We start from the raw sequence: 26623 nt of genomic DNA, 5'->3' as shown, positions 1-26623 counted from the left end.
TGAAATTTCAATTAATATTTGTTGCCAGATCTCTGGAGCAGCCATTTCCTGCATTTCTTCCTGTTCCACCTCCCCTAGTCCTAACATATTCATCTTCATTGTAAGGTCTGAAAAATGAGATGTACAGAGCTCCTTTTCTTTGATATCTAAATGGGAGCTTCCAACCAAGAACTCACCATGATGTTACTTAAGATAATAAGGCAGTTAAAACTACAACTGATTAGAGAAAGCAAAGCATTTTGTTGCCTGTGGGGTTGTACTTACTACTGTTGCCCATGGACTAAGAAAAGTTGGGTTATTATCTCTAATAATTAGATAGTACAGGTTGCAGGGGGGATTCCTTTTGACTTTTGCTCTCCCTTGTTGGCAGGCCTGGCACGCCTGGGCAGTGATGAACTTTGAAGCAGTGCTTCACTACAAACATCAAAACCAAGCCAGAGATGAGAAGAAGAAATTACGTCACGCCAGCGGAGCCAGCATCACCAGTGCTAATACTGAGGGCAGCAACAGTGAGAGTGACGCAGAGAGCACCGAGAACAGTCCCATCCCATCTCCAGTGCAGAAAAAAGTCACTGAGGTACCTTCCTTCCCTCTTTCTGCTGAGAGATTGGTACTTTGTGCTGAGATGCAGGAAAATGTTATGGTGGGGAACAAGCTACTAGGCATACCTGGCTTGTGGAAGCTGTCTGTATATGTGTGTGTATAAATATATATATATGCTCATAGCTTACAGCAAAAGGGCGGAAGTTCAGGTTAACTCAGTCTTAAGGGAAGAGGACTAAATTAATGGAAATGATCGTAAGTTAACTGTGAAGTAAATTCTAGGGACAATGTGCCCTGTGAGGAGTATTAGCAGAAGTCAACTATAATGTGGATTAGGTTGCTGTTTCCACTTATTTCTCCCTCTCTTCCCTTGCTAAGTTTAGGATTCATGTGGGCTGACGTGCTTGTGTAGAACTAATGCAGCAATTTTCATTCCAAAAGGATTTATCCAAGACCCTCTTGATGTACACGGTCCCTGCTGTCCAGGGTTTCTTCCGATCCATATCTCTGTCTCGAGGAAACAACCTACAAGACACTCTAAGGTACGTAATAAAGCACATAGTAAATACAATCCAGCTGATAAGGCACATGGTTTAAGATTAGGTAGAACCTGTTTCTGCTCTTTATGGTTAAACTAAGTGAGCGCTTCAGTCCAAGCTAGTTTATGTTAGGTGGATTAACCCTTATCCTACTATCTCCAGGTTCTGGGAAGAAGAGTCGCTTGTAAATGGATCTGAAGGTGTTTGCCTGGAATGGGGATTTTTTTTGTTCCATTCCTAACAAATGTATTTCTCTTTTTCAGAGTCCTTACTCTGTGGTTTGACTATGGTCACTGGCCTGAAGTGAACGAGGCTTTGGTAGAAGGAGTCAAGGCAATCCAAATAGACACTTGGCTGCAGGTAAGGAACACCAAGGGCTAAGATAAATCTCTGTTCTGGGGGGAGCTTGGGTTTTGTTACATGATATCCGTGATGCTCCTTTGCTAAAGGATCCTCTGTAGGTGTGTGCTGAGAGCAGTGTGCATTACAATTTGTAACTGATTTAACAAGCATCGTGAAAAGAGACATGAGAAACATTCTTTTGTGTATTTCTCTATTTATGTGCAGATTAGTGCATATGAATGAGAAAGAATGAAAATTTAGAAATTGATGATATGCATTCAGTGGCGATCAAGTCTAAAGCACCACTGTGCTGCTCTGGGCCTGTCTGTCTCTTTGAGAGACTGAGGTCTCTAGCAGAGGGCAGAACAGCTTGTGAACTGGACACATGAGATGACAGGGATGTTCATTTTACTTCTCCTTACTACTAGGTTATCCCTCAGCTCATAGCAAGAATCGACACTCCTCGACCATTAGTAGGACGTCTCATTCATCAGCTCCTCACAGATATTGGACGATACCATCCGCAGGTAAGCTTTGTGTTGGAGGAGAAATTTCCAGACTAGTAGCCAATTGGGGCATTTTCTGTTCCATTTCACCTAGTCTAGATGCCTGTGCTGGAAGTCACAGCAAGGGAGGATAGTGAGGATGGGGATTATTTCTGCTGCTGCTTTTTTCATCTCAGCACTATTCACATAAAAATGGAGAGAAGAGGTGGATGAGCCACGCAGTGGAGGAAGCTCTCTCTGTCTGATAGAACACTGGGCAGTGCAAATTGCCTTCTTAAATCTCATTAAGTGACTACTATGAGACTGCCCCACAGACAGTTTGACTGAATTATTTCCTACAGTGTGGAAAATCACAAAATGCTAAAACCAGTTTTCTGTTCTTCCAGTTTGATACAGGCTCTCAAACTCATTCTGCTACACAGTGAATTAAAGTCTTGTGAGCTTTTCAGGTTGGAAGACGTTGAACAGCAAATTTCTATCACCTCTTTCAGAAGCATGCTTGCTTTCTCTTGTTTAGCCCTAAGGCTGCTATTTATTAAAGCTTTGCTAATCCTTCCATTTATGTCCCTTGTAGGCTTTGATCTATCCTTTGACTGTGGCCTCTAAATCTACAACCACTGCTCGGCACAACGCTGCAAATAAGATCTTGAAAAACATGTGTGAGCACAGTAACACACTGGTGCAGCAGGCAATGATGGTGAGTACTTAATGGGACATAAAGTGTATTGTGTTTCAGGAATGGATGTGCCACATGTATAATAACACAAAATTACTATTCATTGTTAATTTTCTTCAAGTACAATTAATTTGGGGTTTTATATTTGGAAGATATTACAGTATTAGTATAATTTCAAGAGAATGCTTTAATTTAAAAAGGACCATAACATTCAAACACTGAGTTCTTGTCTCTCCTTATGAATAAATTTAGAGAAGAAATAAATGAAGAACCATTGTTCTATAAAGAGTTATTTTTGCTTAGCGTAAAGTAGAAAGAAAACTTACCAAGCATAGCATGGAAAGAGTAATTTAATTCATTTGCTAAACACTTTTATGAATAAATGAAAAGTAATGTTTTCAGGCCAAGCTGCACAAATATGTAGAAAATTTCAAAGGCAACAAATAAGGTGAGAAAAGCCCGATCAGCTCCTTGCAGAAAAAAGTGGAAGAGTATTGTGGGAGTTCTTGTGGCTCCCTCTAGCTACCAGCAGCAAATATAATCATTAGAGGAGAAAGTCGTTTCACATTTATAAGTCAGTATACAGTCAGTGTTTCTCGTTAGGCATTGAATCTTTTTTCCTCTCCTAAAACAGGTGAGTGAAGAGCTAATCCGTGTAGCCATCCTATGGCATGAGATGTGGCATGAAGGGCTGGAAGAAGCATCTCGTCTGTACTTTGGAGAACGGAACGTGAAGGGAATGTTTGAGGTGCTGGAACCACTTCATGCGATGATGGAGCGTGGGCCTCAGACTTTAAAAGAGACATCTTTCAATCAGGTATCGGCAAAGGACCGAGAGCATCACCTTCTGCACACCCTCAAAAACAGGCAGGACAGCTGCCTACCCCAAATGTGGTACAATGACCTTTGCAGTCTAACACAGAGTAAAATCTCTTAGGACTCTCTAAGTTAGTTGCAGACTTTGTCATTGACATTTGTCTTCAGATCTGTGTAAGTTTTGGTGACTACAATACTACAAGAGCCACGGTAGTATGGATGTCTCATATAGAAATGTTTATTTTTCCTGTTTTTTTTCACTTCCTCCCTAGGCCTATGGCAGAGATCTAATGGAAGCTCAGGAATGGTGCAGGAAGTACATGAAGTCAGGAAATGTCAAAGACCTAACTCAGGCTTGGGATCTCTATTACCACGTATTCCGGCGGATCTCAAAGCAGCTGCCTCAGGTAGGGGGAGAGATACAGTCCCTCGACAGCGTGAACTCTTCAGGTGTCTCAGCGAGATTTAGCTGTAATTCTGGGGGATTCTGTTTCTTTTGTTTTTGGTAGCTCACTTCTTTGGAACTACAGTACGTATCGCCAAAACTCTTAATGTGCCGGGACCTGGAATTGGCAGTGCCAGGAACATATGATCCCAACCAGCCCATCATACGCATTCAGTCCATTGCACCCTCGCTGCAGGTCATCACCTCCAAGCAGCGGCCCAGGAAGTTAACGTTAATGGGTAAGAGTGCGCAGTTTTCACTTAGCTATTCTAGCATTTAATAGTTACTGCTTTCAGGTCAAACTGCATATTTACAGGTAAAACCTCTCCAACGTTTCCTTTCAAGTGAGATATTTCTTAGTTGTCTGGTCAGTCTAAGTGCCACACTTTCCAGTTCTTTCATGCATGTGTATTTGCTCTTGCCTGTTTATTCAGCAAGAATAAACTTTTGTATATTAATTCTTCGACAGGAAGCAATGGGCACGAGTTTGTGTTCCTTCTGAAAGGTCATGAAGACCTTCGCCAAGATGAGAGAGTGATGCAGCTTTTTGGGCTGGTCAACACTCTGCTAGCAAATGACCCAACTTCTCTTCGTAAAAACCTCAGGTACGTGCTGTGCGTAATCACCTGATGTGCTTATGCCCAAGTAACACTTGACGTAGGTGCAGTTTCCAAGTAATCCTTGGGACAATCAGGTGGTTTGTGAGGAAATGGCAAATCTTGGAACCAAGTTAATTAAAGAAAAAAAAAAAAAGAGAGAAAAAACGTTCACAGAATTCAAATTTGGAGGAAATGTATCCTGAGGGATTGGGTTTTTTTATTTAATTGAAGTCTCATCTCATAAATAGTTATGGTCTTTGAGGTAACCCTTATTTTGATTGCTTGAGTGCTGCCTTAGGAACCTGAGAAGAGGGATCTTTATCAAGGATTCCTTACTATAGTCGCAAAATAGCTTGTTGAATAGTCACTGACTGCAGTTCTGTGCAATGTCTTTCAAGAATGAATATATCAAATGTCATGTGCAAATCATAGATCATGGTGAGTGAGATAACGTGTACCTTCTGAAAGCAGTCTTTCAGTGAAAACCACGTAAGCTTTGAGAATGTCTGTAGATTATCTGGCACCAATCTATCCAAATGGATGTTTCATGTCTCCTTGAAAGGAAGAAAAGCAGAGCAACTACTGAAGAGACAACCTGGACAAGAACCAGATTTAGTAGTAGTTGTTTTAAGTGTCTTGAAATGTGATCATTCACCACATAAACCAATTTGAGCTATGATTCTCATTTTATTTTTTCCTGTAGCATCCAGAGATACGCTGTTATTCCGCTGTCTACAAATTCAGGCTTGATTGGCTGGGTCCCCCACTGTGACACGCTGCACGCGCTCATCCGAGACTACCGAGAGAAGAAGAAGATCCTGCTGAACATAGAACATCGCATCATGCTGAGGGTAAAGGGCAAAGCTGGCAGAGTTCTTGATACATTCTTTTAGGACTCCAGTGTCTTAATGAAGAAAAATACTGTGCAGCTTGTTCTTCTGTTTTGATTGTTATTGGTACCGGTAATAAATGCAAAAATATCAGATAAGAGTTATAAAATGCTATTAAGACGTAAAATTGGCTATGCGTTTATTTGTTTCTCCTTTCCTGTTTTAGCAGTGACCACAAGTTGTCACCATCTGGTGCCTAAAATGTGTTTGGAATTTTGCGTCACTGTGATGTGGCTTATACAAGGTCCCATGCTGCTGGCACTTCCAAACGTTGTGTCTAAGCAACGGGGCCAAAATTAGACAGACTGGAGAAACTGAGCATTGCTAGAAAAGCTGGAATTGCCTGCCAAAAAGGAAAGCGTGTGCCAACCCAGAAGACTTATTTGGATAATGGTTTTTGAAACATATTTCTTTTGCAGTATTTTAATTAAATATGGCTATGGACTCCTTTGTCGATGATAAATCAGTTGGTATCACGTTTTAAATGAAGTCTTCACTGTTGGGCGGTCATCTCACTTTGTTTGGCAATGGACTGGTCAGCCTACAAATAATTTCAATGTAAACCTGATAGGAAATTATTTGTCTTTACTGTGTTTCTCATAGTACAACTAGGGATTACTGGAGGTGGTTTGGGGTTTTTTATTGTCTTTTTTGAGTTGCTGAATGTCACTTCTCATTTATAGATGGCTCCAGATTATGACCACCTGACTCTGATGCAGAAAGTAGAGGTGTTTGAACACGCTGTCAATAACACAGCTGGTGATGACCTCGCCAAACTGCTGTGGCTGAAGAGTCCAAGCTCCGAGGTGAGTTCAGCACAAGTAATGGCTTGTGTTTGGCAAGCAGCGTAACGTGGATTTACCTCCTCTGCAGAATGAGTGAGAAGATGGTGTTTATTCTTCATAAGCTCCAGATGCATCGCTGCAGAATGTGTATACACACATGTATGCAAGTTGTTAATGTACACATCAAAATATAAGCTCAAACATGCAATGTGCCTGCCTGACTTTCTCTATTTTGTCTCCTCTTGTAGGTGTGGTTTGACAGAAGAACAAACTACACTCGTTCGCTGGCTGTGATGTCAATGGTTGGGTACATTTTGGGCCTTGGAGACAGGTAAGTGAAATTTTAAAGGTTTCTTTAAATAAAAGCACAGACTGTGCAGGCCTGTCAATTCGTTCCTTGGGTCTGTTCATCTTTCATTGTGGTTATTGCTCAGTTGGAACAATACTGTCTTTCAGGACCTAATTGTGCTCCGTTATTTTCAACACCGCAGACATGAGATGTAGGGCTTGTGTATCCTGAATACAAAAAAGAGTTTCTTCCATTTTGAGAGCAATACACACAGAATTACATCAAGGATGACAAGTTCTAATTTTGTCCTTTCCTTTCACTCACAGAATGGGAAATCGTTCTTCAGCCATTCTATTAAACAAAAATATTGTTGACTTTTGCCACCAATCTGTGTGCTTGTGTCACTCATGCATACGAGATGGCAATTTTTCTGCAAAGTCTGTTAGGACTGTGCACGTACACCCAGCTTTTTGGGGAGGAAAGAAGCACCATGATGGTGTTTCAGTTTTTGTTCCCTGAAGAGCAAAAGTAAAACCAGAAAGTATTTAGTGGTAGAGATCTTCTGAGTCTCCTTCTAAATGGGTTCAGTAGCACTACTGATTTTTACAGACTTGTTTGCCTGGTGGGCATTTATTCTGTGAAGCAGGAACTTGCTGATACTCACTCTATTCCCTCATCCAAATCATTGATGAATATATTGAATAATACCGGCCCCAGTACTGACCCCTGAGGCACTGCACTGGATCCAGGCCTCAGCTGGACTCTGCCCCATTGACCACGAATTTTCTTCTCTTCTGGTGGGAATCTAATTTGCATTGCTTCACCTGTAGCATAATTCATTACATTTTTCTATACTGAAAAAATGGAAAACCATGAAACAAGTAGAATAATGTACCCTAACTGGAAAATAAATGTTCATATCCAAGAAAAGGTACTGATGGTTCTGGTCCAATAGGTTGTTTATCTTCCAAGGCGAGAAGATTTCTAACTCCTGAGAGGTAATTACAGAAATAATGTGATGGATGCACTGTCAGGAAGCAATTCTGTTCATCCTGAGATTGAAGATCTCAGACAAGCGAGCTGTCACTGGCTGTTCCTGTTCACAAAGATAAATGTCATTTCAGACTGGAGTTGCTGTGATTTACTTTGGGTTTTTTATAATGGTCTGTCACCCTGTTTTTTCTCCTACTCCTTCATCAGACACCCCTCCAATCTGATGTTAGACAGATTGAGCGGAAAGATCCTGCATATCGACTTTGGGGACTGTTTCGAGGTAAATCTTTGTATTTGGACATTAAATTTTTCATAATATTTCACATTTTCTGATGGCACAAAAATTAATCTATAAGCCAGGACAAACTGACCTTGGAATGTGAGCCCTTTGGCTTTCTTTTGGGCTTCACTGTATCAGCAGGCAAGATGAAAATAATAGATGCTTTATGTCAGAGGCTTGGTTTGGGGATTAACTGACCTCTGCAACAAGCAAACAAGGGCTAACAGCACTTTTCCATGAAATTTCTTGGAGTAATTCAAGCTGCTGATAGGCAGTCTGTGTTACTTGATGCTAGCAGCTGGGCACATGCTTTTGAGTTTTCCCTCTGTTATCACGTTAATTATCTAGCCTCTCCCAAGAATTTGTGGAAACTGAGGAGCATAGAGCTGGGACCTTATTTCCTACTTGAAATGCGACCTTCAAGATTGTAGCAGAAAAAAACCCAAGAGTTCTTATGTCTTAAATAAAAAGTGAGCTATTAATTTACTGATTTTCCATCATTGTGTGTTTAGGTTGCAATGACAAGAGAAAAGTTCCCTGAGAAGATTCCATTTAGATTAACGAGGATGCTGACAAACGCCATGGAGGTAAGCATCCCCTCTTTAACACGAAGGAGATTGTTCCTAGGGAAAATGGCACCTGATTCTCAAGCTTTTCCTGTATTTTCTGTTGTGGCTAAACCTCTCCACTCCTTAAGAACCTGAGGTGTTAATATTGCAGAGGCATTTTCTGTAAGTTAAGATATCTCCTGTGATCTTTACAATACATTACAGTGGAAAGCAACTTAAAATTGATGAGGAGGAAAAAAAAGACCAAACCTGAAATCCATCCAGTTTCTTGGGCCTTCCTTAGTTTTCTTGTTTCAAACAGCTGTTTGCATCAAACAGACACAGCCAATGGTATGGAACTCCCTAATGATCAACTTAATGGGAGAAGAGTTCTCAGTTTGTAACAAACATCTGTCTTGTTCTCAATGAACACACACAGAGAATTCCAGTTCAAAGCACAAGCCACTTTAGCTCCCCACGGATCAGAGTTGGAGTCGCGTAGTGAACAAAGCAGCACGGTTGAGTCACTTCTTTCTCCTCTGAAGGTGACGGGTCTCGATGGCAATTACAGAATCACCTGTCACACGGTGATGGAAGTGCTGCGTGAACACAAGGACAGTGTCATGGCTGTGCTGGAAGCCTTCGTGTACGATCCGTTATTGAATTGGCGGCTGATGGACAGTAAGTGATTCTGATGAAACAGTGACAGCAAGAGAATAATCAGTCTGATTACAATACAAGAAATCCAGATGCCTGAAATCCAACATCTGTTTGAAGACAACCTGAAACTGTTGTTTTGCAAGTGCTATTTCCATGGGTTTAGGGATTGTAAATTACCACAGTGGTTAAAACTCTTTTGCCCTTACACACAGACACCAAACTAAGCTATAATCAAAATTGTTTGGGTTGTTTTTGTATTAGTTGTCATTAGGAAATTGAAAACTGTTTCAGGTGGCATAAAATTTGGAGAAAAGAGACAGGTAGTCAAGTCTGTATTGTTTGTGGGCAAATTTGCTATGAAACACTGAAATTCCAGTTCATACTTTTCAACTCCTGATTTTCTTGCAGCAAATACAAAGGGCAACAAGCGCTCACGAACAAGAACAGACTCCTACTCAGCCAGCCAGTCAGTAGGTGAGTAGAAAAGATGGATGCCATGAATGTTTGGAATGGTTTGGGGTTTTTTTAGCACTGCACAAGACAGTAAATATTTTCAGTCCTGAAAAGTAGACAGATAATCTTATTTTCATTAGTTTTAGGACTATGGTGACTTCAATACTTTGGCTCAAAAAGCAGATACTTCTTTACAATTACATTAACAGCGTTCTGGAGTATATGATGTAATCCAAGGTCTAATTGTTGATAGTTATTTACGTAGCTACCAAATATTATGTGCAAAAACTGGCAAGTAATCATCGGATCTGCTTTTCAGTTTCACATTTACACTTTTATATTTGTGGGTATCTTCAACAGAAATGCTGGACAGTGTGGAATTGGGTGAGACCGCCCATAAGAAAACTGGGACCACAGTGCCTGAATCCATCCATTCCTTCAGTAAGTTTCCATGTTGTTTCTATACTGATGCAGAAATGGTTCTTAAATCAGAAAATTCCATCATGATCCAAGTACAATTACATGAGGTGGGACAGATACAGTTCCTTGACGGCATAAATGAGGAGTATAATTAGTGATGTAATGTGCTGGTGTCTGGGTTTATTTGCTCTCAGAATGGTATCTGTGGTGTTTGGGAGGAGCAGATGTAACAGCAGCACGGATGTTTTTGTTCTTCAGGTGAAGTCCTAATTTTCCTTCCTCTCTCTTTTAGTAGGAGACGGTCTAGTGAAGCCAGAAGCTCTAAATAAGAAGGCAATTCAAATCATCAACAGGGTTCGAGATAAGCTCACTGGTGAGCATGTTTTTGTATAAGATAAACATAAAATATGATGAGATGGATCGGCACCACTTTTGATGTTTGTATTTTGTGTTAATTTTCTTGTTTCAGTCTAACACCAAAATTTTATGCTCTTAAAGTTTATAAGAAACTACCCCCCACCTGCCAAATAATGTACTTGAAGGAATTAGGACCAGGATTCCAGCTACTGGAAATTTATCTATTGTTGGTTTATCTGTTATTCGGAGAAAAGGAAGGAACCATAATAATAGGGAGACTGGAGTTCTGGGCTCTGTCTGTCTTTAGAGGTTCTCCATGTTTGGAAAAATTTGCACTTCATGTACTGGAAGGGAAGGGTGGTTAACAGCCCTATCAGTCCTTAGCTTGCCACCCAGAAGCAAGTTATGTTGTGATTTGTGACTTCCATTTATGTTGTTTTCCACCCTTTCATTTCAAAGGTCGCGACTTCTCTCACGACGAAACTCTCGATGTACCCACACAAGTAGAACTGCTCATCAAGCAAGCGACTTCTCACGAGAATCTGTGCCAGTGCTACATTGGATGGTGAGTTTGTCATTCATCCAACCTTGCAAAATTCACCTCTGAATAATCCACGCAGAAAACAGCTCAGGAAAATGTCACCGGTGTAGTTAGTTTTATGTAGGAGCCTTTGCACATGTTGCAGTGGTAAATTTTGCAGAGCTGTGCCAGGACTCAGTAAGAAAGTTGTTGTTTTCTGGAGTGACGGGGATTTTAGAACATTTAAACCGCAATCAGCCTGAGCAGTTTAAGCATTTGAAATATGGCATGTGGTGGTCACTGATTTTGGTTACAGTGGAGAATCAAATGTTAAGTAAACAAAGCTGATTTACTGTCATTTTGAGTTAGCCAATGTTGGACTATGCTTAAGGAAATAGATCTTTTTAGCTTTTTTAACCATTAATTAGCTGGAAAGAAGCACAGAGATCACTTGTCAGCTTTTCCTGTACTAAAACAGTGCTTAGTTAGTGTGGAATCTGAGTCCTTCTCAGTGTTGCCTCTGTGAACCTATGCAAGTCAGCACTCCTACAATATCTCTGTTTTCTTCAGGTGTCCTTTCTGGTAACAGAAGATTCCAAAGTATCCACAGCCTTTTATTCCGGAGGCTTTTGCACTCCAAACTTGCTCTTCTACAAACACAAACTGAACGTTGGACTGAAATACAGCCTTTTGTCAAATATTTTGAAATGTAAATGAAAAGAGTTATTGTATATTAAAAGTTGGTTCAAACCAATGTAAAGCTGCTGTTGGAGAAACACAAGCTGTCTGAAACACAAGGCGTGATTTGGGCGTCCAGGACAGGGAAGACTGATTGTACCAGAGATGTCTATGGGGACACTTGGTCTTTGGGGAACTGGTCATCCATTGAAAATAACTATATACGGGTTTTGACTTACTTTGCAATGTAACTAAGTCATTTGCAGATTAATTATTGCCCTGGTCAGTCCTGTTGGTGTGGCTGCAGTGAGCTCGATGCACAAGGCTTCATTTAGGTTTGGGGGTGAGATGGATAACTGGAAGGAAAAAGAAGAGAAGCAGAATTTTACCATTGTTTTATCATGTTACCATGTTTTCAAACTCGATTCTTGCCCCAAAATTGGAAGCTGTCTATCCACTCATGTGCAGGAGTCATGTTGTGGACTAGATCAGGATGTCGGAGCAGATCCCAGAATTGAAGAGCTTGAGCTCAGCAAAGTCAGGTGCCTCTGTGCACATCAATCGGTGGCAAATTTGGTGTAGGCTACAAACAAAATATCACTTGGGAGCTTCCTGCAGTGTCTGGATTAAAAAGCAGAAATAACCAGGGACAGTGAGTACTTGGCACAGGAGGCAGATGTTATAACTTGAAACACAAAATAATGGTGGTTAAACATGAGGGTGAAGATAAAGTTATGATTTATGAATTAAAAATATTAAAACAATGCACAAAATACAACAGAGTAGCTGTGTTTAGATGCCATGTTGTATTTGAATATTTTTGTGCCAATAAATTACACCAAAATGTATGTATTTTGACCGTGTTCTTGTTTGTTCCTAAGTACTTAGGAAGAGACAGGGAAGCAAGTTAAGAATTTGGTTTTGAAGTTTCCTATTGCCATTCTTGTATTTTTCTGCATCAGTTCAGGTGCTTGGCTGTAGTTTGGTAGCAGCTGGAGACCGAACTCCCAGGACTGAGGGCTGTCACTTGTATCATAGAAACTTGACCATCCAGCCCTTAAATTTTGGTTTCCAGCAGATGCAATGTCATCCATGTAGTAAGAACATTAGCTTTTTTTGGTCTCAGAGTCCAAGCCACTGCTCAAAGGACAGTGTGGGATGTGTCACTGTCCTGCCTGGGCTTCCCCTGTGCCAGCACTGCACTCCAAAATAGGGAGGTGGCAGTCAAGGGATTTGGGGGGCAATGCTGCCCCCTTTCCAGGCTGTGTGGCAGTGGTGAAAACTGCTCTGTGGGCAGCCCTTGGCCCCACGGGTGGGTGTCTGTGGGGCAGAAGCCCGGGCGTTTTGCCCCTTTCCAGCCCCTTGGGGTCCCCGTCTTCCCGGCTAGGGGCCGGTTCCGCCGCGCCGCCTGGGGGCGTTAGAGTGCAGCCCCGGTGCTTTGTCCCGTGCGCACGCGTTTCCGCCCGTTGCTCGCCTCCCCCTGACGCCACGACGCCCGCGTTCTCGCGAGAGTTTCTGAGCGTCGCGTGGCTGCGGCGGCACCATGGCGGCCGCCGCCGGTGGGGGGAGCGGCGGCGCCGCCGCGGGGAGCCCCGCGGGACAGGGGGAACGCGGCGGGGCCCAGGGCCGGCCGGCCGAGACGGAGGGGGGCAGTGCGGCGGCGGCCCTGCCCGGCTTCGACAGTGTGGACGCCTTCGTCAAGGTACGCAGCGATGGGGCCTGGGGGAGCAGGGTGGGGGGGGCGCCGTGCACTACCGCTCCCGGTGTGCCGTGCGCCGCGCGGGGCATGCTGGGAGCTGTAGTTTTACCTGAGGGAATGCCTGGGCTTCCCCCTTCGGGCGGTGCCTCCGTGAGGAACCCCCGGGGACCGGGAGCGCCCCGGGCTCGGGACCCTCGGTGGACGCGTGGCCATGGGCGTCGGGCCTGGGATCGCCGGACTCGGGTCTCAGCTGTGCCCGCTGCTGCTGCTTCCGAGGGAGGGAGCGGCTGCCGGTCCTCCAGCAGGAGGCACTGCAGGTTGTTTTGTTAAAATAATGATTGTCTGTGTTCCTGCTGATTTAACAAGCGTTCTTTAAAACTGTAAATACTAGACTGAGTTTTGAGTCTTGTTTGTATTAGACTGTCATCACTTTAAATAGACAGTGTGAACTGAACTGCTGTAAACTTATTCATGTTAATAAGCACAGTAATATATGTTAGAACCACATAGTTCAAACCACACAAAATGTATTTTTATCTTGGGTAAAGAGATGAACAAAATACTGAAGAAAATGCTTATAACATGGTGTTCTTGCTCAGTATGCTCTTGGCACAGTGGTAACTGCAACAAAGGCATCTAATGGGCTTCCTCAGCCTGGCGATGAGTACGATTTCTACCGAAGCTTCCCTGGCTTCAGGGCGTACTGCGAGACACAGGGTGACCGGCTCCTGCACTGGTAAGGATGCGTTTGTGTCTCTGGGATGTTGCTAAGAGCTCCTAATCCAAAACAGAAGGCAGCACCCTTCTTTAGAGTGTCCAAACTTGCTGTATGTTTCATTTCACATATCTAATTTTAGTTACTTTTCTAGCAACTGGCAGTTTAAGTAACAAGTTTAAAGAGGGCCTTTTGTAGTGATTTGGATAAAGAGCTGTGCAGAGAGCAGATGCTGATATAAAACGCATTAGACTATTTTAAAAGTCACCTGATTCATAAGAAATTAATTTTAACACTTAATACTGTAAAGGTGTTTCTTCTTTTCACTGCTCACACGATGTTATCTGTAGGTGCTGCATTTAATTGATTTTCGGTCTTTGACGATGTAGAAAGTTGAAGAGAAGGTCTAGTGTTGAGCGTACCTGCTTTCACATTACTAATCACTGTGCTGTTCTTTTGCAAGCATGAGCAAGGTGATACAATATCACGGCTGCCGCAGCCGCATGAAAGATCACAGCAAAGTCACGGAGCTGGAAGATAAATTCGATATGCTGGTTGACTCCAATGACGTCATTCTTGAAAGAGTGGTAAGCTAATTATTTCTGGATACTGTTCTTGTAAACTACCGACTTGCCACAAGTTCTTTTTTCATTGTGAGAATTTCAGTCAAAGTGCTTTAGTGTTTCCTCAGTCTGGTGGTTTTCTTTGTTATTTTAAACCCCCTCTTTTCTGGAATTTAGGGTATGTTATTGGATGAAGCAGCAGGAGTGAACAAAAACCAGCAACCAGTCCTCCCTGCTGGGTTACAGCCCCCACAGACGATCGTTTCCAGCTGGAATCGCAAGGTGAGGCCTCTGCTTGCAGTTTGCTGGGCTATTTTAGCTTTTCCCCAGCACTGGTGCTTCCAGTGGAGTCGAGTAGTTAAATGTTCTGCTACGTTTTTTCACACATCCTAACTCCCCCTTTTTTGCTTTTTGTATTTATTCAAACTTGATTCCAGATTCCCTGCGCTTTTGATTGCCATTTCAGTTTCATGTACACAACAGCATTTCCTTTGTTTATTCATCTGAATTCAGGATCCCGATTCAGAGAACTTTCATTCTTAGGTGGTGGACTCACTGCAGGAGAGTGACTCACTTTTGAATTTGGAGTATAGCTTTATTACTCTGAATATTGGGTTAGGCTGAGTAAAAGAAACTCTGAATATCTGATCCTGACCATCTGTTAAGTCAGGTGAGTTTTACCTGTGGTTTACCTTTTTTTTCAAATAGGCAGGAGAAGCACACAAGAGAACTCAATCTGAAACCTTCCGACTGCTTCACGCCAAGAATATCTCTCGACCACAGCTTAAGTTTCGGGAAAAAATTGACAATTCCAATACTCCCTTTGTACCTAAACTTTTTATTAAGCCAAATGCTTTGAAACCTTTGCCTGAAGGTAAGGGATTTGGTTTTTGTTGGGTTGCCTATTGAGAGTATTTGACACAAATCCGTCCTCACAGTCTAGAGGAGAAATCAATGACTGTAAAAACAGGTAACAGCAGGAGGTGTTGACCATTTTGGTGCAATAAGGTCTGTGACTCTCTTGTTTATATATATGCGATGTAAGGGTAGGTCAGCATACTGCATCTTCTTGGTGGTGTATAGCAAATAATCTGTTTGAAACAGATATTCTGCTTCTCTTTACCACCATTGAACATGCATGATGAGAGTCACTCTGGCACCAGAAGTGGTCTTGATTAGTCTAGTTGCCTTTACAGATAATTCTTTCTAATCAGTTAGGAACACCAGGTGTATGGTTAGACCTGCCTTTGCTTTGGGTGCTTTGTCAAAGTCACCAGCATAAGATCCTGTCTCAGCAATGTGTCATTCTGCTGCTGGTGATTCATGCACAGTCTGCACTAATACCGCTGTACTTTTAGTAGCTGGGAATGATTGAAAGATTTTTCTGAAGATTTTTCAATCTCCTTCCAAGCTCTTGAGCAGGACCACCTTGCATCTTGCTTAACAACAGCCTGTTAGAACCTAGTAACGGACTTGTCCTTAGAGGGGCAGGCAGAAATCCTGCTGACAGCAAAAGCTGCAGGTCCAAATTGTTAAGATTTTTGATGCTTTGTGATTTTAATAAGATCTTGCGGTGGGTGGAGGGGAGAGAGTAGTAGGCTGAGAACATGTTATGTATGGGACCCAGTCCAGTTGTTCCATATTGGTTGTTCAGCCCTCACAAAAAATGGACGGGAACGAAAGGAGCGCCCTGAAGACTTGGATGTACCAGCTGCTTTGGCAGACTTCATACACCAGCAGAGGACGCAGCAAATTGAGCAAGACATGTAAGAAATTGAACTGAGAGCAAGGTGCTTGGAGTACCATTGGTGAACATGCACTTGATGGTCCCATTGTGCTGATGCTATTCATGTGTGACAGCTCTGCATGTGTTTGTGTCCGCACTCTACGTTGCGTGTGATTTCTTTTAGACATCTGCAGTTATTTTAAACCTGTGCTTAATAAGAGACACAACTTCTACTTAGTAGGGAAACTGCCATAGCTCTCAAAGTCTTTGTGCTCTGGCTTCATGAAGGTGACTGAAATTTAGTCTGTGCCTGTCTTCCTAATTTCCACAGGTTTGCTCACCCTTACCAGTATGAACTGGAGCATTTTTCTCCACCAGATGGAGTTCTGAAGAAACCAGAACCCCAGGTTGGTGCCCACATTAATGTAAACTTATTGCAGATGCAGTAAGTTTACAGCTGGCCATACTTGATGAGTTCCAGAGTTGAGAGTGGAGGTCAGGGGTGGGCATTGCCATAGAACATACCATGCCTAATGATTTGCTCTGCCAGATGTACAGGCCCATCAAGGAAACACCCTGTCATTTTGTCACCACGCTGGATGAGCTCGTAGAACTAAATGAAAAGCTCATGAACTGTAAAGAATTTGCCCTGGACTTAGAGGTAATCTCATTGCCTTTTCTGTTGAAAAGTTACATGTGTGCTGTTAGTACCTAGGAGACCATTATATTCTCATCTGTTTTGTAGTCTTCTCTTTCTGCTTTTTATCCTCTCTGACATGAAAAGGCAGTTCATGACCCTGACCTGTCAGATATTATCTAGAAGGTTGAATTAAACTGTCAATATTATAAATTTTCCAGTGGTAGTACTGGCTGCACACTTCCTGCTGAATTTTATCTTCTTTCAATTTGTCCCATGGTTTTTTATGTCATATTTGTGACTGCAGAGAGAAAGCTTGCTCATCCAATTGTCATTTTCTTTAGGAAGTCCTCTGTTACTTTTTCTTCCTTCGTTTAGTGTGCTGTTTGTGTTAGAGTGCTATTCTGTAGTGGGTCCTAGCTTACATCTCTCCCCCATGTTTTTCAGCACCATTCGTACAGGAGCTTCCTGGGCTTGACGTGCCTGATGCAGATTTCCACCCGTACAGAAGACTTCATTATTGATACACTGGAATTGCGCAGCGACATGAACATTCTCAACGAGACCTTCACAGACCCCGCAATTGTGAAGGTCAGCTGCCAAATTCACAAGCCCACCATCAGAATTCCTGTGCAGCCTGGAGTGGAAACGCTCTTCATATCATTCTCAATTTGTTTTGCGTTTCAAGGTTCTTCATGGTGCCGATTCAGATGTGGAATGGCTGCAAAAAGACTTTGGCCTGTACTTGGTGAACATGTTTGATACCCATCAAGCTGCTCGCCTCCTCAACCTCGGCAGGCATTCTTTGGACCACTTGCTAAAGCTGTATTGCAATATAGATGCTGACAAGCAGTACCAGCTGGCTGACTGGAGGATACGGTAAAACCTGACTCCTTGAACGGGCTGGAGCTGCAGGGTAGCACTTATCTGTCTTTGTATTGTAGTTGCAAGCCCCGTAGTAGTAGCTGAGTCTGGAAGTGAACCTGGCTGTGCTTTAAGTTCTTTCATGAGTGTTAATTTTCCTGTATTTCTTTGGAAACTGTGTTCTTTTGGGAAAATGAGGAAAGATTAAGTAATGAAAAGCTCCTGGAAGCTCACTTCTTAGGAACAGCGCTTAATCACTGCAGTATTGATGAACCCTGCACACCACAGAGATCCAGGTCTTTTTGTAGGGTCTGCAGAGAGAAAAGAGTTATAACAAATACTGTAACAAGCAGCTCTGCCACCTGACTTAGCTACGCAGCAATCCTGCTCTCTTGCACGTGAACAAGATGCCGTCTGAATGAGAGAGTGCACAGCACGTTACTACTATTGCCCGACAAATCTTTCAGTAAAGAAAAAGAACTTCTATATCAGTTCTTGGCATGTTTTACATGCAGTTGGCCCTGTTATGCCTTGCAAGAGAAAAGTGAGAGTTTGGCGGGGCAACTGGAATGGATTAGTGTAATTTTGACTCTTTTTTCTAGCCCTTTGCCGGAAGAAATGATTCAGTATGCCCGTGATGACACTCACTACTTGCTCTACATCTATGACAAAGTGAGGGAGGCGCTGTGGGAGAGAGGGAACGAGCAGCCCACTCAGCTGCAGGTCGTGTGGCAGCGCAGCAGGGACATCTGCCTGAAGGTAAAGCCTCACCTGGTTGGATTACCTGCATTCAGAGTATGGCCTTAGTAGGACAGAAAGTCCTTTGCCTGTTCTACATTTGTAGATCCACACAACTTTCCTCTTTGTGTATCTGAAAACAGCTTTATAAACTCTGGCTCATTTGTATGCAGTCATGTGTTTCACTGGCTAAAATACTTGGATTCAGATGCCCCCTTTTTGGAATGCTAGTGTTCCTTGGCCTCCTGATGCTTTCAGGTGTGTCTTTCCCAAGAGAGATGTTACATTTCCAGTTCTACTGGACGTTCATAGAAGTTCAAAGCCTGGCTCGAGTTGCGTTACGAGATAATTATATTGTGCCTGTGGAAAATACTGTCTATGAAAGCAGGTCTTGCCTGATATAGTAAAGCTTGAGTAATTTCTATGTCTGAAGCTGCTCCTGGAGTTTGTGAGGGTGGTTTTCCCCTAAATATGGATGAGATGTATGTTTCTCATGGATAGGGTGAAAGCTGCAAGACACACTGTACCTGAGTTTATTCAGTCCCCTTATGTCTTTGTGAGATTCTGTCTCGGTGAAGCAAGGCGAACTAGAAAGCTCAAACCTGATACTGATCAGAAGCGTGTCTTTTTTTCCTGTCCAGAAATACATCAAGCCCCTCTTTTCAGATGAATCCTACCTTGAGCTCTACAGGAGGCAGAAAAAACATCTGAACACGCAGCAGCTGGCAGCGTTTAGGTTGCTGTTTGCATGGAGAGACAAGATGGCCCGTCAGGAGGATGAGAGTACAGGGTAGGAGGGCTTTTGTTATAGACACTGGCTTAATACTTCAAGGAGTTTCTTGGACTGTGTGGAAACACTTTGTTACCCGTAGCAGTTAGTGTACTATCTCATCCTGCTTTTACACAGTAGTCGCGTTACGTTAGGAGTAAATTCTTCCAGGCATCTAGACCAGCCTTACTTAATTTCTTTTTCACTGGTTTCGCCTTTTCAGACCTTGAAATTGGGGCAGACTTGTGCATTTTGAAGCCATTTTTAAGAGTTTTTAACATTCTGCTACATTCACACCGCCTCTTTGTGTTGTAGATATGTGCTACCAAATCATATGCTGTTGAAGATAGCAGAGGAGCTGCCCAAGTAAGTTTTGTTCACCCTTGAGGAGTCTCATTTGGTTTTAATATCCAGCGAGTAATTTCCTAGTGTGCAATTACTTCTGCAATTGGTCCCTTTCTTCCAGCTGTCAGTAATGCTTTTCTCTATAGTTCTTTGATATGGAAGAGAAGTAAATAGCAATAATACTTCAGAAGCTTCCAAACTTCTTCTGGGATACATCTCTCCAATTTTATTCCACTAATAAAACACATTCTTTTCCATTAGTGTATGTCACACATTCCCCCTTGCGATTCCTCCAGTATTACAGAGCAAGAGGGGGATGAGTTCTCCCATAACATTTATTTGGTTTGGGTTTTTTTCAGTTCCTAAAGGGATTGGGTGGGGGGCAAGGGGCAGATCTCTTAAAACACTCAGTTTATACAACATTTTCCTCACATGTTTGGCACTCATAATCTAATATCCATACTTGAGAATAATAAAAATGCATCTTTAAATGCAAGTCTGCTGCTTGGCTCAACTTTCATAGTTGAGTACTGAACAAGGAATGAAATTAGGGTGGGGACAGACAGACCACAAAAAAGATCAATGAGAGGAGAGCTGAGTTAATGTTTTTCCCTTATCTGCACAAACCTGGTACAGAAGAATTTTTCATCACAGAGAATAAACTCTGGCAGATTAATCTGACCTGTCTTATTCTGTCACAGTCAGGACTGCGTTAGTATCTGGCTGCGCGCCTTTTGAATGTGAGTGCCTGACACAGCGGCCGTAAATACAACACACTGAATTTTTCTCTTCTCTCTTTAGAGAACCCCAGGGCATCATTGCTTGCTGTAATCCAGTCCCACCACTAGTTCGCCAGCAGATTAATGAATTGCATCTCCTCATTCAGCAGGCCCGGGAGATGCCTCTTCTCAAGGTAGGAGTAGCTCGTACCACGCAAGAGACTCATCACTGGCTTTCCGTAGCGAGGAGCTGGAGCTAAATGGTGACCTATGGTGATGTGTGTGCTGGAGTTTGCTTTTTGAGCACAGTGAATATAGCGTTTAGAGCAGAAAGATACACTGCAACTTCTTGCCTGTTGTCTGCTGCATGCTGGCTTACACACAGTGTAGTTTTCTGAAAAACTAAAGCAGTAGAAGATCAGATGCTACTCAAACAAGGTCCACATATTGCACATTTTGTTTGCTTGTGTGAGGAAGAACTGGACCTTGTGGAATTTGTTGGCTGTGTAAATGGATTTATAAAGCTTTTACAGCTATGATGAAGCAAAAAAACACCCTGGGTGTAAGAAGTTTATTAGTTAAAATATATCATCAACATGTTTATTAATACAGTCTTCCTCTAGTGAAACAAAACCATTTGTGAGGTGTTTATCCATATGTAAACACTGCAGGAGAAGAAGAAAGAATATCATTGCTAGCTGGTAATAAATGTCTTTAAAACATTGATAAGGGGGCCAACATAGAAGAAATAGGGCAGGTGCATTTAAGTGATTTCTCTTTCTCTCCCATTCTAGTCAGAAATCACTTTGGCAGTCAAGAAGAGAACTCCTCTATCCAACCCTGAGGTACTGTTTACAGAATATTTGTTACCTAATGTCTTAAGCCTTAAATTCAGAAACAAATGTAGCAAAATTCTGGCCTCTAGTGAATTATTTACTCTCATCCATTTTACAAGTCTTTCTTCTTAAGTTTAGTGTTACTTTTCTGTGCTGGGCTCAAAACGTTCCCAGCTGTAAATCTGTGTTTTACAAACCATGATAATAGCAACATTTAAGGTTTCGTCAGCAAACACTGGAGCTGCTGGACAGTTTTGTGTGTGTTAGTCTGTATTGTCTGATTGTAAGAAGAGAAGTTTCAGATGAGTTTTTAAAGCCAACTTGTTTACTCTCCTCATCATATGAAGTAAATAAAGCATCTGCATTAGGCACTGGGTGTTTGCACAGAGGCCCTTTTGCTGTCAGGTGCAATGCACTCTGGCAAGTGAGCGATAGTAAGAATATTCAGTCTCTGAGTTTCACCCTTTTATTTGAATTTTCCTTAATGTGTCTCTGCAATATGTGAAATCATATTCATAGAGTTAGTGTATTAATGGTGTTTGTAATTCAAATCTCCCTGCAGAAGCTGGAGAATACCTTATTTGGTCCACATGACAGTTCCCGCATTCCTACGGATGATTTTCAGAACAACTCTGCCTTGGGTAATTTGGACTTAACCTAAAAACTGTGCTGATAATGACATGATGTGGCTTTGATATGGGGAAATAAGCAGCCGTGAAGTAACTTTTCAGTGAAATCTCATTAGATAAAAGACCAGTAAAATATGCAAATATCTAATAAAAGCTTTGTCTCCTTTTCATGTAGAGCCTGCACCAGTTTTGGAACATGGTTGTCTCTTTTCAGACAGTGGGAGTACAATGGATGTTCAGGCTTTACAGCCAGAAACAACATGTCTTGTTGGTACCGCCACTGTCAGCATATTCAGTGTAAGCAACGTGTTTGTGATCATGTCAGTATTTAAGTATTAGAAAACATACTTGATAATCTGATAAAACTGTGTGAAAGTGTTGTAAGAAATAGTAAGGAGCGTTACTGCCATCAGTGGAATTTCAGATAGAGTGAGAAATAATGTGTGAAATGGCAGTAGCCAAACCAAAAATTATTAATATTCCCCCCCCCCCTTTTTTTTTTTATAGGAATGTGATGAAGAAAATGAGAAAGCTTTAACCAGTGCACAGCAGAAAGCTCAGCGTATAATGGAATCTTTTGAAAATCCATTTAGAATGGTAAAAGCTCTCAATATGTGTTTGTAGTGGGACGGGTGGACTACCAGAGCAGTGGTGCTGTGGGCTGGCTTTCCAGGTGTGTGTGAAAGAGCTGGTAGAGCATCAGCTGCTGCTCTCCTAGTGGAATCAGAGATTGTCCTTCCTGCAGAGCACACACGTGCGGACTTGTTTTCAAAACACACTGAAATGCCTCTTAGATAAATGTCTTTCTACGTAGTAAACAGACCTCTCGCTGTTGGGTTTTTTTAATCAAGTTTGAGGTTTTTAAAATTTGCATCACATTTTCCTCTCTACTTTATGGCTAGAGCTAGTGAGCTGATTTTACTCTTCACGTGAATCAGAACAATAGAATACTTTGTTATAGATTTAGAATGGCAAATTACTAGGAAATAATATCAAACCAGCTTTTTCTGGTGTGTGTTTGGGAGTTGGGCTTTGGGGTTTGTTTTGTTTGTGTTCTCTTTAATGTTTCTCTTTGCCATAGCTGTGGTAACTTGTCTTTTCCCAAAATGTGAGCTATCTGCGGAATGTTTCTTAAATATGAATTTTTTTATTCGAAACATTTTAAGTAGCATTTGAGCAATGAGCTAAATGTCATGTGTTGTGTTTAAAGCAAAATGTTTCTCCTCTCCACAGTACCTGCCTTCAGAACAGAATCCTGCCTACGTCTCACAGTCTGCAAAGTTTGACCCATCGTCAAAAATCTATGAAGTAAGTTTCGAGCTACAATTTCCTGCCAAGTAGTACAAAATAAACAAATAAGTAGATGATTTTGATTTCGGAATCTTAGCAATATAGGATTTTTTTTCTTCTTAGAAAAAGAATACAAGTTTTGAGAAACTTGTCGTGTTTCTGAATCTATAGTTCATTGTTTCCATAGCATTTGTATCCTTCGAAGAACCAGGGATTGGAGCCATTCCACTATGTTCCCTGTCCATCAAAGCTACAAACTACTACTGAAGTCTGTACCTGCCTTTGTTCTCATGGCTTGTTTGTAGCTCAGAACTTGTAAAGCACGTGGTTTTACTTTACCTGCTGCAGCAGATCTTAATCTCTTTTACAATCCAATTTGATCTTTTGTACTCTTAATGAAGACCAGCATGTGGTAGCAAGTTTATAAACTCCCTTTTGCCATAAAACTTCAAAGACAGTGATCCTGGGTAATTTTTTCTTGTTGTAGATCAGCAATCGATGGAAGTTGATGAGTCAGACGCAAGCACAGAAGGAGTCCAAGGATGAAACCAAAAAGAAAGCAGCCCAGCAGTCAGGTACAGCCATTCTTCCCTTCCTCTCGTGCTTTTCCCAACGCACACAGGCTGTTTCCCCGTTACAAGAAAACCTTAGGTAATGGATTTTCTGATGGGTGAGATTGTTTGACAAAGATTTTACTTTGTTTAGTTTGAGACTTGCTACGAGCTGCTTTGCTTGCTTTTTCTAAGCTCCTGGGTAACTTACTCCTGCTTTTTACAGCAAAGCTTGTTTCGTTTCCACAGCTGCTCGTGACCAGGCACAGAAGGCGTATAAAGAGGCAACAGAAAATATTATATCCGTTCGTCAGCAAGCGATGGTATGTCATCAATTCCCTGCTCCCAGCCTTTACCCCTTCTAACCTTTATCACATAGTTCAGAATGAAACCCTGAGCCCCTATAATTCTGAAATACCTGAATAGCAGTCTTTTGATCGCAGTGTTTCTGGGGTTCTGCCCTGTGTAGCAGCAGGGCCCTAGCAACTGTGCTGTGCAAATCCTCGCATCCCTATGTATCTTTGGTAGGGAATGCTTTGCACTGCTGCACCTCACTTGCCTGAAATCTGCCTGTGGGGCCACAGCAGATCACAGACCTCAGCCTCTGGTATCCTGTGAAATGGCAGCTTTTCATCTGAACAGTGCCTGCTGTGAGAGGAGAAAAAATACTTGAAAAAAGGCAGTTTAGGCCCAAAGAAGAACACAGCACTCTCTCCCACACTATTCTTGCCACAGGCTGTCGCTGGGTCCATTGGGTGGTTCATCTGCATGCTGGTGTTCATGCCTACACAGCGATGTTTCATTCTCCTCTCCTCAGCTTGTCCTTGTTTCTATTCTGTGGGTTGCTTTCACAGCAGGAACAAGCTAATAAGAAAAGGGAGAGAGTTATGAGTGAAACGGGAACAGAGTTGCCAAAACAAGAGAAGAAACGGCCAAAAGCCTCCCAGCAACCAGAGGAGCTGGAGGAACCGAAGCAGTTTACCCCCTTTGATTACAGCAAGTCCAACTTCAAAGTGTTTGCGGGTAAGATCTGGATCTCTTACTAGAGTGCTGCGGGCTGTGGAAAATGTTGCCAGCTGAGCCCTGAGAAGGCTGCGTGTGAATGTGTAAGAGGTGCCAGGGCAGTACAAACTGTTAGAATGCACTCGCATTAACTTGGGGAATGCACACTTTAGCATCTCTTTCTGATTTGGAAAGAAAACCCTGAAACCGTTGGCCAAGGGGACTGTAGATTCCTATTTTGCTTCTTTTCTCTATAGGGAAATAATCTGTTTAATTGGACCCCAGGAACTGGGAGGAAAAAGAGATTTGACTCCTTTGTAACAAGTATCTATTGAAAAGCATCTCCTGCCCTTAAGAGGCCATTCTGGATTTTAGCATGTGGGAGACTGCAGTGAAACCTCCTTATCACCCGAGGAGCACCATGGAATGTACTGTTCTTTCTGGAAAACTTTAATGACAGCTTCTCTCCTCTCTGCCTTAGGAAGCAGCAAATCGAAGCAGTCACCACAGTTTGATCCTGCCAAGCAAGCTTACACGGGCAAGGTAGGGGCACGTCACGCGAGAAGGAACAGAAGGGTTGGCGATAGCACATACCCCGCTGGGGACGGCAGGTGACTTTTTCTGGCTCTGCAGAACGTTCCCTAACTCAGTACTGAGCTGCCAGTTCAATCACCAGCTCATACTCCATGTGATGGCCTCTTCCCATTCAGGAAGACCTTTTTTGGCACCCCCAGACTCTCTTGTTGTTTCCCACCTTTTCATACACACGTGTGTTCAGCAGGTACTTCACTCTGCTGGTGCTGTTTCATTCTTTCTTTTACTTTGTGTGCAGAAATTTGCTGGATCTAACAAACTTCAGCAATCTGGAAACCGAAGCATGTCCTACCTGGCGGGGAAAGCCGACAGGTGTGTTGTCAGCGGTGGAATATTTTCACACCTGTGCCCCGGAGCTATGGGCAAAGCACAGCTATTGTCCTCTGGTGCTGTGGGAGCTTAAGCACATGGGAAGAGGTTGCGTAACACCTACTCACAGCTTGACGTCAGTTTAAAGGAAAAAAAGAAAAAAATCTTAGGATTAATGCAATCAAAGATAATTCTGGGTGGAAGGTTTGAAAAGCTGAGGTGAAAGTTTGTGTTAATTGATGTGGGAGTCGCTTTCTTTGGCCACAGAGATAGGTAGAGGTGGGGAGAACATTTGCGTAGCTTGGGAGAAAGATAAATAACAGTCCTGCCAAAGACGAACCTTCTTGTTCTGAATAGGTAATTAACGTGTAGCTTATGAGGCGTGATCCTTGTGTATTATTTAGTCAACAAAAGAGCAACGCTACATAAGGAAGGGCAGGGAGGAAGGTTTTCAGTCTTGAGTGAAATTAGAGCAAGAGTTGAAGTCTTTCTGTGTCTTTTGCAGGGGTTCCAGGCACCAGTGGCCAAAGAGATAGTCCTTGTTACAGGACCTGTGGGAGTTGCTGCTGAACGAAACAACAGTCAGAAGTATTGTCACCACAGGAAGGCAAATACTGAGCGGTTTTTGTACAGAAATATTTTTAAACCCATTAAAACCCTTTTTTTGCCAAAAGGAAAAACATCTTATTTCACTTTTGTTATAGTCACATTGGGGTTTTTTCTAATTATCCTCACAAAGTTGGTTTGTTTCTAATTTTGTAAGTGATCCTGTGTCTTCAGTTAGACCAAACTTGTCACTTCTTGGAGTTGCTTGAAGTCCAGAACCAGCGTGTGAGTGGAGTGTGAGAGGAGCCTCTTGGCATCTCTAAAGCCAGCACAAAAATAATAGATTCAGTGGACGTGACTCAAAGCCCAGCCATCCAGAGGAGGGAACAAGGCCAGGCTGTATCTGTGTTAGACCTTGCTTGCAAATCGAACTGCACAGCTCATCTCTTGTGAGGTAATATGAAAAATAAGTGTGTTTACCTGTTTTTCTTTAAGCACAGATTCTATTTTAAGGGGAAAAAGAAGAGGTGGGGTACTTCTTGATTCAGAGACCAGTGGTTTCACCATAAAGTTTTTCACCATAAAGTTACAGAGTGAAAGCAACAGCATTAGGAGAAGGTAAAAAGCCAGAGCGCGGTGTCAGGCTGCAATAACATTTCGTAGTTTTAAATACCCACAGCGAGGTATCCTGAAGTCTTTATAGAAAGAGTATCAGCCCATAGTTTGATGCATGGATGGCAGAGCTTATTCTA

The 26623-nt window shown here is 42.4% G+C and overlaps 2 protein-coding genes across 4 annotated transcripts in view; both read left to right on the top strand.

Annotated features, from left to right (window-relative positions):
• The window catches only part of MTOR (mechanistic target of rapamycin kinase), a 54322-nt gene extending 42135 nt beyond the window's left edge, over nt 1-12187 (top strand). For all 3 annotated transcript variants that reach the window (XM_065854924.2, XM_065854920.2, XM_065854922.2), the window contains 20 exons: nt 371-577; nt 985-1085; nt 1346-1442; nt 1853-1951; nt 2505-2627; nt 3241-3423; nt 3695-3829; nt 3932-4106; nt 4337-4472; nt 5170-5317; nt 6040-6162; nt 6390-6472; nt 7631-7703; nt 8216-8290; nt 8797-8932; nt 9320-9385; nt 9725-9805; nt 10077-10157; nt 10601-10706; nt 11232-12187. In XM_065854924.2, the coding sequence (XP_065710996.1) occupies nt 371-577; nt 985-1085; nt 1346-1442; nt 1853-1951; nt 2505-2627; nt 3241-3423; nt 3695-3829; nt 3932-4106; nt 4337-4472; nt 5170-5317; nt 6040-6162; nt 6390-6472; nt 7631-7703; nt 8216-8290; nt 8797-8932; nt 9320-9385; nt 9725-9805; nt 10077-10157; nt 10601-10706; nt 11232-11247 (2244 nt within the window). In that variant the 3' untranslated portion in view covers nt 11248-12187. The remainder of the gene's footprint in view (nt 1-370; nt 578-984; nt 1086-1345; nt 1443-1852; nt 1952-2504; nt 2628-3240; nt 3424-3694; nt 3830-3931; nt 4107-4336; nt 4473-5169; nt 5318-6039; nt 6163-6389; nt 6473-7630; nt 7704-8215; nt 8291-8796; nt 8933-9319; nt 9386-9724; nt 9806-10076; nt 10158-10600; nt 10707-11231) is intronic.
• A 684-nt stretch (nt 12188-12871) lies between these two features.
• Nucleotides 12872-26005, top strand: EXOSC10 (exosome component 10). Its single transcript, XM_065855279.2, has 25 exons — nt 12872-13041; nt 13638-13774; nt 14217-14340; nt 14494-14598; nt 15025-15190; nt 15971-16082; nt 16374-16449; nt 16593-16703; nt 17127-17270; nt 17368-17558; nt 18146-18302; nt 18923-19071; nt 19366-19416; nt 20197-20308; nt 20909-20959; nt 21513-21591; nt 21755-21876; nt 22087-22176; nt 22813-22887; nt 23357-23444; nt 23670-23743; nt 24275-24443; nt 24904-24965; nt 25255-25328; nt 25831-26005. The coding sequence occupies exons 1-25, from the start codon at nt 12883-12885 to the stop codon at nt 25859-25861; spliced, it is 2709 nt and encodes a 902-aa protein (XP_065711351.2). The 5' UTR covers nt 12872-12882; the 3' UTR covers nt 25862-26005.
• The last annotated feature ends 618 nt before the right edge of the window (nt 26006-26623 follow it).

Source organism: Patagioenas fasciata, chromosome 23 (assembly GCF_037038585.1).
Source record: "Patagioenas fasciata isolate bPatFas1 chromosome 23, bPatFas1.hap1, whole genome shotgun sequence".
NCBI lineage: Eukaryota > Metazoa > Chordata > Aves > Columbiformes > Columbidae > Patagioenas > Patagioenas fasciata.
This window is presented reverse-complemented; position numbering and strand designations above follow the sequence as displayed.